This window comes from Phacochoerus africanus, chromosome 7, assembly GCF_016906955.1.
Source record: "Phacochoerus africanus isolate WHEZ1 chromosome 7, ROS_Pafr_v1, whole genome shotgun sequence".
In the NCBI taxonomy this organism is placed as follows: Eukaryota; Metazoa; Chordata; class Mammalia; order Artiodactyla; family Suidae; genus Phacochoerus; species Phacochoerus africanus.
The window spans coordinates 97,013,483-97,027,289 of NC_062550.1; the positions used below are offsets into that span (position 1 = coordinate 97,013,483).

General features: G+C 45.2%; 1 protein-coding gene across 1 annotated transcript in view; it reads right to left on the reverse strand.

The window, feature by feature from the left end:
• Positions 1 to 2,511: 2,511 nt before the first annotated feature.
• Positions 2,512 to 13,807, reverse strand: part of LOC125130469 (WAS/WASL-interacting protein family member 3-like) — a 50,858-nt gene continuing 39,562 nt past the window's right edge. The window contains exons 5-6 of the mRNA XM_047785802.1: positions 5,589 to 5,725; positions 2,512 to 4,405 (exon numbers count right to left, since the gene is read on the reverse strand). Of these exons, the coding sequence (XP_047641758.1) occupies positions 4,356 to 4,405; positions 5,589 to 5,725 (187 nt within the window). The 3' untranslated portion in view covers positions 2,512 to 4,355. The remainder of the gene's footprint in view (positions 4,406 to 5,588; positions 5,726 to 13,807) is intronic.

Below are 13,807 nucleotides of genomic sequence, written 5' to 3' on the forward strand. Positions count from 1 at the left end.
TGCCCAGCCCACAAACGGATTCCCTCCACTCCAACCAGGGATCAGGCGTAAGACGTTGAACAGGCACAGCACAGGGAAGATCATACCCATCAAGCAAAACACAGGCAGTAAACGGGTTCCGAGACATACCACCCCCATCTCTGGTTAGGCCTGGCCTCCTGTCCACACTCAGCTGGTGCCAAAGAGGGCGAGGCAGTGTAACAACAGACCACATGGTACGTGTAACGGCGCCTTCCTCCAGGAGACCCAGATTAGTTACCTGAGAGTCTTAGGTGGGGCCGGGTAGAAGACAGGGGACATCTGTGAATCCCTTCTAACCCCATCCCTTGAGGGCAGCAAACCCAAACCACCGGGGACTCACCTGCCAGTCCCACCTTACCATGGGTTCCCCTAGGCATAGATCCTGCGACAAGGGCAAGTGTGAGTCATTGTCCTGACCAAGCGTCAGCGATGAATGTGGGTGGTCCACAGCTGATTTCGGACTGTGCTGACCAGGTGCCCCTGTGTTACCATGGTGTAGGCACCGGGACGCTGCTCCTGGGATGTTCAGCGACGGTTTGCAGGGCCTGAGTTAGCGTCCTGGGGCCACGTGTTGAGGGTGTGGGTTTCCATCTCAATTGCCGTTTAAGTAAGCCACGCATCCTTTCAATTAGCCCAGCAGCAGTAGGGCTGCGGGGCAGGTGGGAACGCCAGTGTGCGGCGTTTTTCTCAGCCTTCTGGAACTCCATGGCCAGAAAGCGGGGTTGTTTGCGTTGCTTGATGACTCACGTAGGCCTTTGGCAATGTCTTCCACCTGTTGGAAGGCATCTGGGATGGCGTGTAGCTGCCGTTCCATCACACGGTATCATTGCTCTGCTCCTTTCCACAGCTGGGACCAGAAGCCCAAGGGTACTCTTACTATCTTGCTATTGTCAGAGGCCCCAACCCAACCCTTCCAGGTAACTGGCCACATCCAGGTCACAAGCCGTCCAACAGTTAATATCCCTAAAGCTTGTGTCTGTAATTTGTTAGGGGTAGTGAGTTGGGGTTTGCCTGTATTTGGTGGATAACCCAGTTCCCTGCACTTTGTCCGTATTCACCAGCCATCCCCGGGGAAGTCAGATGAAACAGGAGCATGAGGCTGCTACTCTAAACTGGAGAGAGACTGAGGTTAACAGGATATATCAATAGAATGGAAGAGAAAGACATCTCTCATGGTAGTCAACTGCCACTGGGCCCCACATGTTAGCAGACAGATACCCCCGAACCCCCCTCAGCTTTCAGGCCCCAAGTGCCACTGGAAAACCACCCCAGGGGCCCCCCCACAACCTTGCATTCCTCATCCTTGTTTCCCGACATCTTGGAGCTCATGGGAGTTTCCTTGGCCTCCTTGCTGGCCAATTGTTGGGCTGTAACCCGCAGGCCCACAGACCCTGTACTTGCCCAGCCCCCTTGAGACCAAAGAAAAATCCCGAAGACCTCAACAGAGACATCAGTGGTTCATTGGAAAGGGGCTCTTACACATCCAATGCAAAAGGTCCTGGAGGAACAGCCCACTCATGGTGCACGGCTAAAGGCAGGCAGGATGCGGCAACCATCGTACCCACCCTGGCGAGGAGGCTACCATTTATAAGGGGGAAGTGACATCAGCTTGGCTCATCAATCACCAGGGAAACCAGCAGCTGGGCCACATTCCTCAGCCTCTCGGGTTAATGACCCTCACGGGGGGTAGATGTTTCCCTTTAATAAGCTCACAGGTGGAACCATTCTGGTCTAAGGATTAGAACCATCACTAATCACTAGCTGGGGTAGGGGGCAAGAACATTCAGGTGAGGGGTTGCAGGTGAAGCAGGGACTGGTCCAGCAGGGGATATATGGAGAGCAAGGAACAGCCATGTCAAGTGTCCTGACCTTACAAGAGGATTGGATAATAAACCATCTATCCATGTTTAGAACTATTTGGCTGCTGAGCAAAAAATTTTTTTGAGTATTTGGAGGTTATTTACAAATAATTATGCCCAATGCATGAGCAAATTTAATAATAAAAACTGCTGGGTCTAGAGGAGCTATTGGAGTGGAATTACAACAATCCACTATAGGCTTCATTTTCCCCGATGGCTTATACAACGTTTCGCCTTGGCAAGTCACAAAGTCTTAGACTTCATGCACCAGAGAGTTTATGACTGTACATTGAATCTAGGAACAAAGTGTAATTGCCAGGTCGTCCTCCATAAGCCCCAGCTGTGACTCAGCCAGATAACACAATGGTAGCCTGGGCTTACTAGGAAAATAGGTCAATGGCTTGCCAAGAGGCAGAGGTCAATGGCGGTGGAAAGGGTGTGTATAACTACTTGTTTCTTTGCAAATTCCATCGGCTGCATTTTCTTTTGGGTCAGATTTCAAGCATGTTTCTATTAGAAATAAAGACTCTGATCTGAGATTCTTCTCATAATAAGGTAGATTTCACAGCAAAAGCAGTAGGAGTCATAAGGCTCTCATCTAAAATTTCTAAATTTATTCAGCAAAAAGTGAATACATAGAAAAAAATGGGCAGAAATACAGTATATAATGTAATTAGGAATATCAGCAGTTCAGAAGTAGAATTTAGTTAATCCATGTGACATAAAGTGATACAAAATTAATAAGGCAGATTTAACATATGTGCAAAAAACTACATGGACACATAAGCAAGCTTGCTTTTCGCCCAAGGCTATTTTTGACAAAAATTAACCATGTTCTGTACTACACAATATAAGTCACAACTCTACAATCCACATGTCCAGAGAGTAAATCATACAATTAGAAATAACAAAATAACCACATAGAAAAAATGAAAAAGATAAACTCCGCTAAATAATATTTGGGCTAGAGAGGAAACCCAAAGTGTGGTGAAGAGTATTTTTAAATCAAATGGAAATACTATATGTCAAATTTCACGGACTACACCCCAAACAATAAAAGTATAAATGAAGCATCTCCCTAAAAATGCAACGAGTGATAATAAGCAAAAGAAAAATACAATGTTACATAAGGAAATGTGAAAAATAGTTTGCTCTTTTAACATTTTAAAATCATAAACCAAAAGAAAAAAAAAAACACCCTTACTTTACTTCAAAAGGAATTAGTAAAAAATATGGCTAACTTAGAAATTGGCCATTCAGGTTATCATTGGATATTTTTAAAGTAGATGTCAACCAGAAATCAGAATGTAAAAATTTGAGAAGTCTAATAGAAATGTGACTTATGTTATTGTTTATTTCAAGATTTTGTAGCGACTCTTGAATAGCAGCTCAATATGTATTTTTTATGTAGCTTTGTGTTGACAGGAGATAGATAAGTCCAGCTGGAGGTATGGGAAATGCTTCCCTTTCATCTCATTCTTTGAACAGCAGCTTCTAAGATCTATCACTAAGAAAACTAGTCATCTGTCTCGTTCTCCTACCTCTGTTCCTTTCAGTGACTCAAAACCAGAATCTCGCAGGGTGAGAACAGCACCCATCCATTTAAAAATATGTAATTGCAAAATGATTTTGTGTTAGCAAGATATTACATGGAAAAACTTTTGAAAAGAGACAAAAATTGGCATGTATCACATTCCGATGAGACATTTCTCTGCCTTGCTCGAGAAACCACTACTGTTTGTCCAAGACATTCCTGGAGTGGGGCTCGGGTGAGGGAGAAGAGAGGGTGATACATCTGGGTGGGATGAGGACTTGTGGCGCTGGTGCTGCTGAGACCCGGGGACCCTTCCAGGACTGGGGCAAAGGGCTTCCCGCTGAGTTGACTTCAGGATTCTTTGGCATCTCCTAATTCGAATGAAACACGATAGCTACCTTTGGTTGTTTCCTCTGCTTAATCCCCCAAGGAAATCCCTTTGCTTTTCAGAGATAAAAAGTGAGTAGAACAAAGAGAAAGTCAGGGTAAGCACAGGGGCCTTTTGCTATAGAATGTCACTGAAGCCTTTCCAAGCCCCGAGGATAGAACCCAAGGGCTATCCTGTTATTCCTACACCTGGATGGAATATCAAGGTCTGTGAGAAGATGAATCATTTAGAAACCTGGTGTCCTTGTAGGGCGCTGTTGCTTTAAAGAAAAAAGAAAAAAGAAAGAAAGAAAAAAACCTCTAATAACTGTGTCAAAGGCAAAAAAAAGTCACATAAAAAGTTCAACGTTGTTACATCCTCTTTCTGTACCGGTTTCAGGGAGCGAGAGTCAGAACTGCTGAGAATGCAAAGACCTGCAGCGCCTGGCGTCGTGGATCGTTCCCTCTCTGAAGGGGAGCGATGAAAGGGGCGACATTTCGGCTGAGAAGAGAACAAATTGCTGGAGGTGGCGATTCGAACGCAAGGGAACACCCGTCGAAGACGCTCATGATTTTCATTTTCGTTTTGTCCTTAAACTGAACGATGGAGGCAAAAGACCCAGGACTTGATTTCGAACCGGAACGATCAGCAATCGAGGAAGACACATGAAAGAGAAAAAAAGTGGCATGTTTCACATTCCGATGAGACATTTCGGGACCTCACAGGATCCGACTCAGTTGTTTCCCATAGAGCACGTGCTTACTCAGCAGCGCATGTCAAAGCTCAGGTCATACCCGAGGGTGTTTCAGAATCCGCAGCGGGAAGTAATGATGCCCTCGGTGTGAAAAACTAGAGATGCTAAGAAGCCTAGATTGTATGTATTCAATACTTAATACTTATATTAAGTATTTAATTACTTAATATAAGTATTTGATGTTTTAGATGGCTTGTACTATTCCAGCTGCTGCATGACCCAAATGTCCTATAAGCAGCTTTTCCTACTCCCACCCCTCCTCTCACCCCATACATCCCTTTTCCAGTGTTGCTCAAGCTGGTTGCTGGTTTAGCCAGAGCTGCAGACTGACATTGAGCAGATGTGTTTTGTCTGGCCTCTAGAGTATTTTGCTTTTCAAATTAGGTGTCCCTGTTTTAAAAGCTAATAATTTCACACGAAAATCCAGATTTCTGGCTGCCGTTGAAAAACAGGAAGCACGGGTACACATCATGTATTGTATCTTACATTATTGCATACCAGGCACCCAGTTTCACACGGTGGTAACTTCCAGTTCACTCTTCTGCTTGTCTTTGCGGTCTAGACCCACTGTGTTGAGTCAGTATCTGAACAGCCTGGCTTGCGTGTCTCAAAGACATGGCTCTTGTGATCACGAAGCCTTGGAAGTGGTGGAACTCAGGAAACACATTTCTCGATTTTGAGGAAGCAGAAATACAGTGATGGATTCGTGCCAGGACCCGGGCTACAAGCACCGTCTCTTTACACCAAAGCCAGCCCCCTTCCTGCTGCTCGATGCTACCTCCTTGGTTTATGTTTTATTTCGAAATAATAGATTTCAAAAACTAATCATGTTAAGTCAAAAAAAGTCTCACTGTACAATATGATTATAAGTGTTAAAAGGGTGCTGAGCAGCCGCATTGGGGGAATTTTTTTTTTCTCTTTCCAAACTTTCTTCATGATTATCTATTAACTTTTACAAGGAAATAAAACTCTTATTTTGCAACGTTCCGGGGACACTGAAGCAGCCGCTTTGCCTGGTCACGACCGTCCCACCTCCCGTTGCCAGAAACTCACTTCCTTGTTTCCCTCGTAGCTCAGCTGGCCTTGCGCCTCCACCCTGACTAATGAGACGGAAAGGGAAGTCGGCTGGTGGCTCCACGTTTTCAGAACTTTCAGTCTTGAACACAGTTATGTGAAAATGCCAAGCAGAACTGTGGAGGAAGAATTACAGATGCTAACCTTGAGTGAAAAAAAACAAAAACAAAAGCATAGATCTTTTATGCAGCTTTAGATAACTGCAGCCAACACTACCCTAGGGTTTATGCAACTGGGAGGTTTTCTATTACTTGCAGCCAAAAGAGCGGTACACATAAGGATATTTACATTTTCTTTCAGCGGCGTATTTTCCAAATACTAGCTAAGGAAATTGAAATAAGAGCCAATACGTTTGATTATCTCACCCAATGGAGTGGAGCGGTCAGGCGGCCATCAGAAGACCTCAACACAAAAGCCTACAGATGACCCCTCATTTTAGTTCATTTTTCACAGGTTTGGTTCTAACATTCCTTGGGAGCCAGGGGACTGATTAGGTAGAGAGCTCTTTAGTCTGATCATTTTTGCAAAGGAACAAGTTACGTGTTTGATTTCCTAAAAACATTCTACTTATGCTGAAGATGCAGAATACACGTTCAGGATGCACTGTATTTGTGAAGCTGGCTGTTAGGGGCTTTCTATGAACCTTAGAAAGATGATGGGCGAGGGGGGAGCCAGGGGGAGCAAGGCAGAGACACTGCAGCAACTGGGGGCCCTTTCAGAAAGGGAATTTAAGTGTTGGCAGAAGGTTAGCCTGAAGAAGCCTTGTAAAACCTGAGAGCTCTTAGATTCTTGTGGGCTCAAGGATGAGAGATGTATTTGTTTCAGCTAATGAAGGATGTATGTGAAAATAAAGAAAGTGAGCAGCTCAATGACGATTCCAGGTGGAGGTTAGCTCAGAAGAGGTTACTCATCACTTGGCGAGGACGCTGTAGTTTGGAAGAGAGGAGGGGAGGTTCAGGATCCTCTCCTACGCTAAGGCTCTGAGATCCCATGGCCTCTACCTGCTGAGCTGTTCCAGGCAGAAGTTCAGGGAACAGAGGAGACTCCCATCTAAGACAGCCTTGATGAGTTTCGAACCTTAAGAAACTTTCTCTGAGGCAGATATTTGACAAGCAGTGGGCTTTAAGAGCTCACCTGTGTCCCACAGGGATACAATTTAAACTCAATTCATCCCTAGGGTTGACTGAAAAGATAGCACGTACTTGATGGTGAGCAGAAGGCCTAAGTTTCTCACCTCTGGTCACTATTTTGAATCGAGGCATTGAAGCCCTTGTATTAAAGATGTGTGTGTGTTGGGGGTTCTCTGGTGGTGCGGTGGGTTAAGGATCTGGCACGGGCACTGCTATGGCTTGGGTCACTGATGTGGCCCAGGTACAATCCCTGGCTGGGGAACTTTGGCATGCCACAGTTTGGGCCAAAAAAAAAAAAAAAAAGGTGTGTGTGTGTGTGTGTGTGTGTGTGAATGGAATAGTATTCAGTCATAAAAAAGAATGAACTAATGCCATTCGTAGTGACATGGATGGACCTAGAGATCCTCATATTAAGTGACATCAGTCAGACAAAGACAAATACATATCATTTATGTGTGGAATCTAAAAAAAGGATACAAATGAACTTATTTACAAGTCAGAAACAGACGCACAGACATAGAGAACAAACTTATGGTTACTGAAGGGGGAAGGTAGGGATAAATTAGGAATTTGGGATCAGCAGATACAAACCACTACACATAAAATAGGTCAACAGCAAGGTCCTATTGTATAGCACGGAGAACTCTATTCAGTATCTTACAATAAACCACAGTGGAAAAGAATAGGATAAAGCCTATATGTATCTACATTTATAACTGATTCGCTCTGCTGTATGCTGGAAACTAATACGACACTGTAAATCAGCTAAACTTCAATTAAAATAATGTGCCTCTGGGAGTTCCCGCTGTGGCTGGGCAGTAACAAACTTGCCTAGGGGTTCAATCTCTGGCCTCACTCAGTGGGTTAAAGAGCTGGCACTGCCGTGAGCTGCAGTGTAGGTTGCAGACGCAGCTCGGATCCTGTGTGGCTGTGGCTGCGGTGTAGGCCAGCAGCTGTAGCTCTGATTTGACCCGCAGCCTAGGAATCCATATGCCATGGCCGCGGCCCTAAAAAGCAAATAAATACATAAATTAACTAAAGTGTCCCTGTGTATGATAATGCACCTCATCATATTATAATATATCAGATGAATTAGGCAATAACCTAAAAACAAGGGGCTGGTAATTTCAGGAATGGCAATTGGAGAAGAGCTCTAGGAGCAACTTGTTACATTAATTTTCATCACTTTTGGGGGTCTTTTCCTCTGGGGCGGTGTTTGCGGGAAGGAGAAGGAAGAAGACTGGATATGAAATTGGACACCTGCTCTGGCACAGGCCTGGGCATTTCCTGAGGCTTCCTGGAGACTCCGGCTCTTGTCTACTTGGGGTGATGAAGGAGTGATGCCCCCCCTTCCAAGTCAGCTGCAGCCCTCGGAAAGCACTGAACTTGCGGCATTAACATTATCTGCTTCACAGAGAAAATCCGGCCTGTGCTGATTTCTGTTCATTTGCATTCGGTGTTAACCTAGCATAGGCATCCTCCTGGCTGTAGCTGGGCAGACCCGTGTCAAGGGACTTAACAAACGTTTGAATCCACGGGTGCCATCTGGGAATTACTGCAAGTGTAATAACGACACATTGTTCAGTTCTTAGCACTTTGTGAGCACCTGCCACGAGAAGGATTTTACTTGAAAATTATGAGGCAAAAGGTTGAGATTAAGGCCTAAAGAAAATAACTTTTGGAATTCAGCCTCCAGTGGGGAACTGGCAAGCAATCTGTGTTCACTAGTCTTTTCAGAAGTGAGTGTAGCTGTGATCCCAGATACCGGGGCTTGCCGGGCAGGGCTAAAGAAAAAGAAAAATCCCATCGTGGGAAAGCATGTGACTCAAAGAAGAAAAGGAAAAATGGAAAAGGCAACTCAGTTCACAGGCGTGCTAATCCTTTTCCCACTGAGCAGCCACTGGGTCACTGGTGGCTCTTCCCTGCCTCCTGCACACAGAGGGCCGCCTCCTCACCCCAGGACAGGCTAACTGGGTGCAGAACTGGAGCTGGTGATTGTCTGGAGAGCTTTGTGTGGGGAGAGGGTTACCTGAGCCAAATGCAAGACTCCCAGTCCTCTGCTGGCTGAAGTTCCACATTCTGATACCTGACCCCAGCAGCCATCCCGCCCTCTGCCCACTGTGTAGCCACCATGCATGAATGGGTGAGCCGTGGCTGGTCCCAGCTAACAGGGCAATCCCAATTCCCTGGCTCTGGTGGTGATTGGCTCAGGGGTAGTCTGCGCCAGATGCACACCTGCTATTCTCTGCCTGTCTGTGAAGACACAAGCATTAGCCTCAGTTCCTGCTTACAGCATCTGGAAATCTCACGAGGGAAGTCACTTTCCATACAAGTGGACACCTGCAAGAAGGCAGAGCTGTGAGAATCACAAATGCATTGAGCCAGGCCCTGAGTGAGCCATGCCTGAGGCCAACTACCTTCACACTGCTCCCATCAGCATCCTAGAGGCTTCACGTGGCCTTTCCCACTAAGTACCAGGAAAAACACAAGTGTTATGTGAGAGGTGTTAAGTGGGACAAAAGGCATTACGCGGCTAAAAATGTTTGCAAAATATTGAGTTACACAAAATGTAGCCCTTTGCAAGGCATTTATAAACGAATACATTTTATAAATGTCCAGGAAGGAGCCACTATATAAACTACTATATAGACTTATTGGAGTCAGAACCAAATGGATTATTTGTTTTCGTTTTCATTTGTTTTCTGAGAACACATTAGTGTTTTGAGAAACACAGTTTGGGAAGCTTTGATGAGTCATTGTCAGATAATTACACCTTGGGAAGTAGCAAGAGAGAGAAGAGAGCAGGCAGTGGGCTTGGAATGTGAGAGAGAAGCCAGGACAAGAAGCAGAATCGCTTCCTTCCCAGACCTACCTGCCACCGAGCTCCTAGAACTGAGAGGCCTTGCTCAAGGGGAGCCGTGCCTCATTGGCTCTGTACCACCCTCACCTCTGGGCTTTCTAGGAGCTCCCTTGCCTATATTCTAATTCAGCAGCCCTCAGGGGCCCAGGTAAGTTATATACACATGTAAGACAGATGTAAATAGATCAATGTTATCTATTTTTACCTTATATATAGTAATAACTATCCATAGATACAGGTATTTGCTATTTGTTTCATGGCAATAGTCAACATTCTCACTTTAAGAGAAATGGTAAGTAACCTAATGTCTCTTGTGTTGAGACTCTTTCATATTTCTCTTTTTTTCGCTTTTTATTTTGAAATAATTTTAGACACAAAAGTTGAAAGAATAATACAAAGAACTGTCAAGTTCTTTCACCCAAGGTCCCCGATTCCTAACATTCTGACACTTTGGCTTTATCATTACTTCTGTATTTATCTTTACCATCTTTCTCTCTCTATCTATCTATCCATCATCTATCATCCACCTTCCTGAAAAAACCGAAAGTTGCAGACATGGTGCTCCAGCCCCACGTGAAGTGTCAATGTGAATTTTCTAGAAGACAGGACATTCTCCTATGGAATAACCATACTTTGGCCATCAAAAGCGGGAAGTGGACATTTATGCGGTATGACCATGTAATCCATTCACCCCACTCAGATCTCACTCATTTTCCTTTTATGCACTCAATTTTGTTTCTTCTGTTTCTGGTTCCCATCCAGGAGAATGTGTCACATTCACTTTTGATGTCTCTTCCCTCTTCTCCAATCTGAAACGATTCTTCAATCTGCCTTTGTCTTTCATGACCTCCATGTTTTTGAAGATGTCATACCGGGTTTTTTGCAGAACCTCCCTCAACTTGGGTTTGTATGATGTTGCCTTATGATTAGTACCACTTGCATTTTGCCACAAATACCATGGGAGTGTGGCTGTGTTTGTCTCCATATGTCACATCAAAGCAGCTACAAGGTCAGCCTGTCCCATTCTTGGCAGTGCTTATTTTGATCTCCGATCAGAGTCAAGCAAGTGTGTTTAAAATAATAAACCTGAGGTTAAATGTACCATCCCAACCATGAGAGCTGCCTTTGCTCCAGCTCTGCACAAGAAGATGAAAAAAGAGTACAGAATGAAGAGAAAAGCACAAAGACATATAGCACTGAGGACAATCAGATTTTCTCAGTTTATTAATTTCCTTGATTTTGAATGAGAAGAAAAACATGGTTTTCCTTTTTCTCTCGTCTCCCAGCAAAGGGCATGCTATGGGTGGCACATGCAGGAAGTATCAAGTTTGCTGTTAAACAGATTATAAAACATGTTTATGCAACATCAAACCATGAGATTATTCTAGGTCAGGTTTCTATTGCTTACTCAGTCATCTATTTGCACGAATCGATTTTAACCTCCAAAGTTATCCAGCGTAATGCAAACATTAACAGTGTTTCAGCTGCAAATGGGTCAGAGACGCCAACTTGGGGCCTGGAAATTCTAACTGCGGAGCAGCTGTTTCAAAGGTAAGTGGCACATGGTGGAAACAAGGCAGATGGCCTTCGAAAGAACACCCAGAATCTCAAGGGGGTGGGGCTGGTCCTGGAATCCTTATAAAGCAAGGGCTAGGAGACGCAATCTGGTTAAAGGAGGGATGTCGGGGGGGTTGTCTTCAAGGTATAAGGGTGCTTCCTAGGCAGCACACTTTTTCAAAACTTAAGTTATATACAACCGATCAACGAAGTGTGTAATTCTTTTACACCCGCCTCACATACTACTGAGACAATGTCCATTATACATATCAAAGAACATCACGACTTTCCTTGAGAGCAAGTGGCCTCAACCAATCTGGCCAACAGGCGATCATAAGGTTCTTCCTGGAAAGTTTCAGTAGTTTCTTCCAACAGGTCAGAGGGCATTACAGGATCTAAACCAGGTGGTGTGTCACAATTCAAGCAAGTCTCAGACAAACAGGCCAGACATATGCATACATGTCAGCAAGCAGGCAGGCGCACGTGCTCGCAGCTTTGGACAGCTCCCTCTTTGCTCCTCTGGGTATCAACCAGCATCTTCCAGGCCAACGTTGTCTGAAGGGGACTTGCTGACATGCTCACAGCAGGACTGTACAGATAACACGTGAGTTACAGCAGGCAGGATAGTCCTCCATGACGTGGAAGGGCCCAGGGCTAAGAGGTCCTGGACCTCTTGAGAGTCACCAAAAAATCTAAAGGTGCCACACAGCACAGAAACACTGAGCAGGTTCCTGTGTTACTGTTCTCCCATTACAAGTCTCTCATTTTGCTTATTATAGAAAAATCAGAAAACGTACTCAACCAAAAGTATCAGTGACCCATAATGCAATCTGGCACGGATGGCCAATTTCAAACATGAAGATACATACAGACAGAGACCTACCCACACACACGTATGTGTGTGCGCATAGATTTTTTACAAACATGGGAACTTTATTTTTCCTCTAAATGTACAGTCAGTAGCTTTCACTAGCAATGCATATATATGAAGGTTGGCCCTGATGAATAAATTGGTTAAATATAACCAATCTGCGACTGTGTGGCTCTTAGAGTGTTTCTAACTTCTCGCTCTTACAAATCATCTTGCCAGAGAACATCCTGGCAAAGTTCTTTAATCATTTCCTCCAGAAAAATTCCTGGAAATGATGTTGCCAGGCGAGAGGTCATGCATATTCAAGTTTTCTTTCTCTCCTTATTTCCTTTGCCTTAAGGAATATGTGTTCATCTTAACACTTGCCACTTGCTTCCTGGTTCAGGGAGAAGATAGATGCCACCACAAGGTCATTTCCACCATGCCCAGCACCACTTCTACCACCTTCCAACACCTGTGGCCATAAGCCCTGACCTCCCTTCTCCTGCAGCAGAAGTGGCCTCCCTCGGAACACTGGATCCCAGCTGCCCTACCCTATTCACGGACACTGCTCTAGCAAGTCTTTTTTCTCTTCCCCGCACCAGCCACTGCCCCTCTCCTTCCCGCAGAGCATTCTCATCGGCATACAAACAACTCTTCTTTTTTCCATCTTTAAAAACAAATAAACTGAAACCTTCAAATGGCCCGGTTTCCATGTCGAAACCTAATAGATCCAGTTCTCTTCTCTCTTTGCAGTGAACTCCTGAAAGGGTTGTCTTCATTCAACATTTCCAATTCCTCTCGTTCTCTCTCAGACCCACCCCAGTCAGGGTTTGATCCGCACACTCCACCAAAACTCTTTTTGCCAAGGTCACCCATGACCCCCAAGTTGCTACAGCCCATGGATAACTTTTCAGGGCATCTTACCTAACCAATCAGCAGCCATTGAAGAGCATCATGAACCCTTCTCCCTTGAGAGAGTTTTGGGTTTTGTTGTCGTTGTCATCTTCATGAGGCTGCAGAACACTAGCTTGTCTTCTCCGTCATGTCTTCCTTCGCCTCATCCATCCCTCCCTGCCTCCTTAGCTCTGTGACCTTAATTCTAGAGTGTTCCGGGAGGCAGGGTTTGGATACCTCTTTGGTATTTGAAGGTGGTCCTCTGGGGACTTCCTTCAGTCTCTTGGCCACAGGTACGCTAACAAACTCCCAAATGTAACTCTCCTGCCCAGGATGCTTTTCCCACCTCCTCCCCACCACCGACTCCAGATCCAGCTGCTCCTCAACACTGCAAATATGCTGGGTCCACACCCGAATCCTGGTCTTTCCATTCCCATCCTGCTCCTCCTACAGATGTCCTGTCTCAGTCAATGGCAACTCCAACGAGGCCATGGACCTTGGACCTTCCTTGACCTTTCTTTGTCCCTCTCACTATCCATCCAAACCTTCAGCAAAGCCTGTGGGTCAGGAAGTCCAGATTGGCTATATGTAACCAATTTCTTAATCAGAGCCAACACTTTCAGAATAGATTCAGTGCCAGGCCACTGTCACCATCACTCTGGTCTAAACCAGCAGAACATCTCAACTGAACTGCTGAAGCAGCCTCACGCCTGGTCTTGCTTCCACCTTGCTCCCCTAGAAATCATTCCCCACACAGCCCGAGGGGTGCTAGAGAAGACGGTGCCAGGTAATCTAACACTGCTGCTCAAAATCAGACAATGGCTTTCCACCACACTCAGAGCATAAGCAAAGTTCTTGTAAGGACCTTAGACTCCCACACCATCAATCAGTCCCCTGGCCTTTC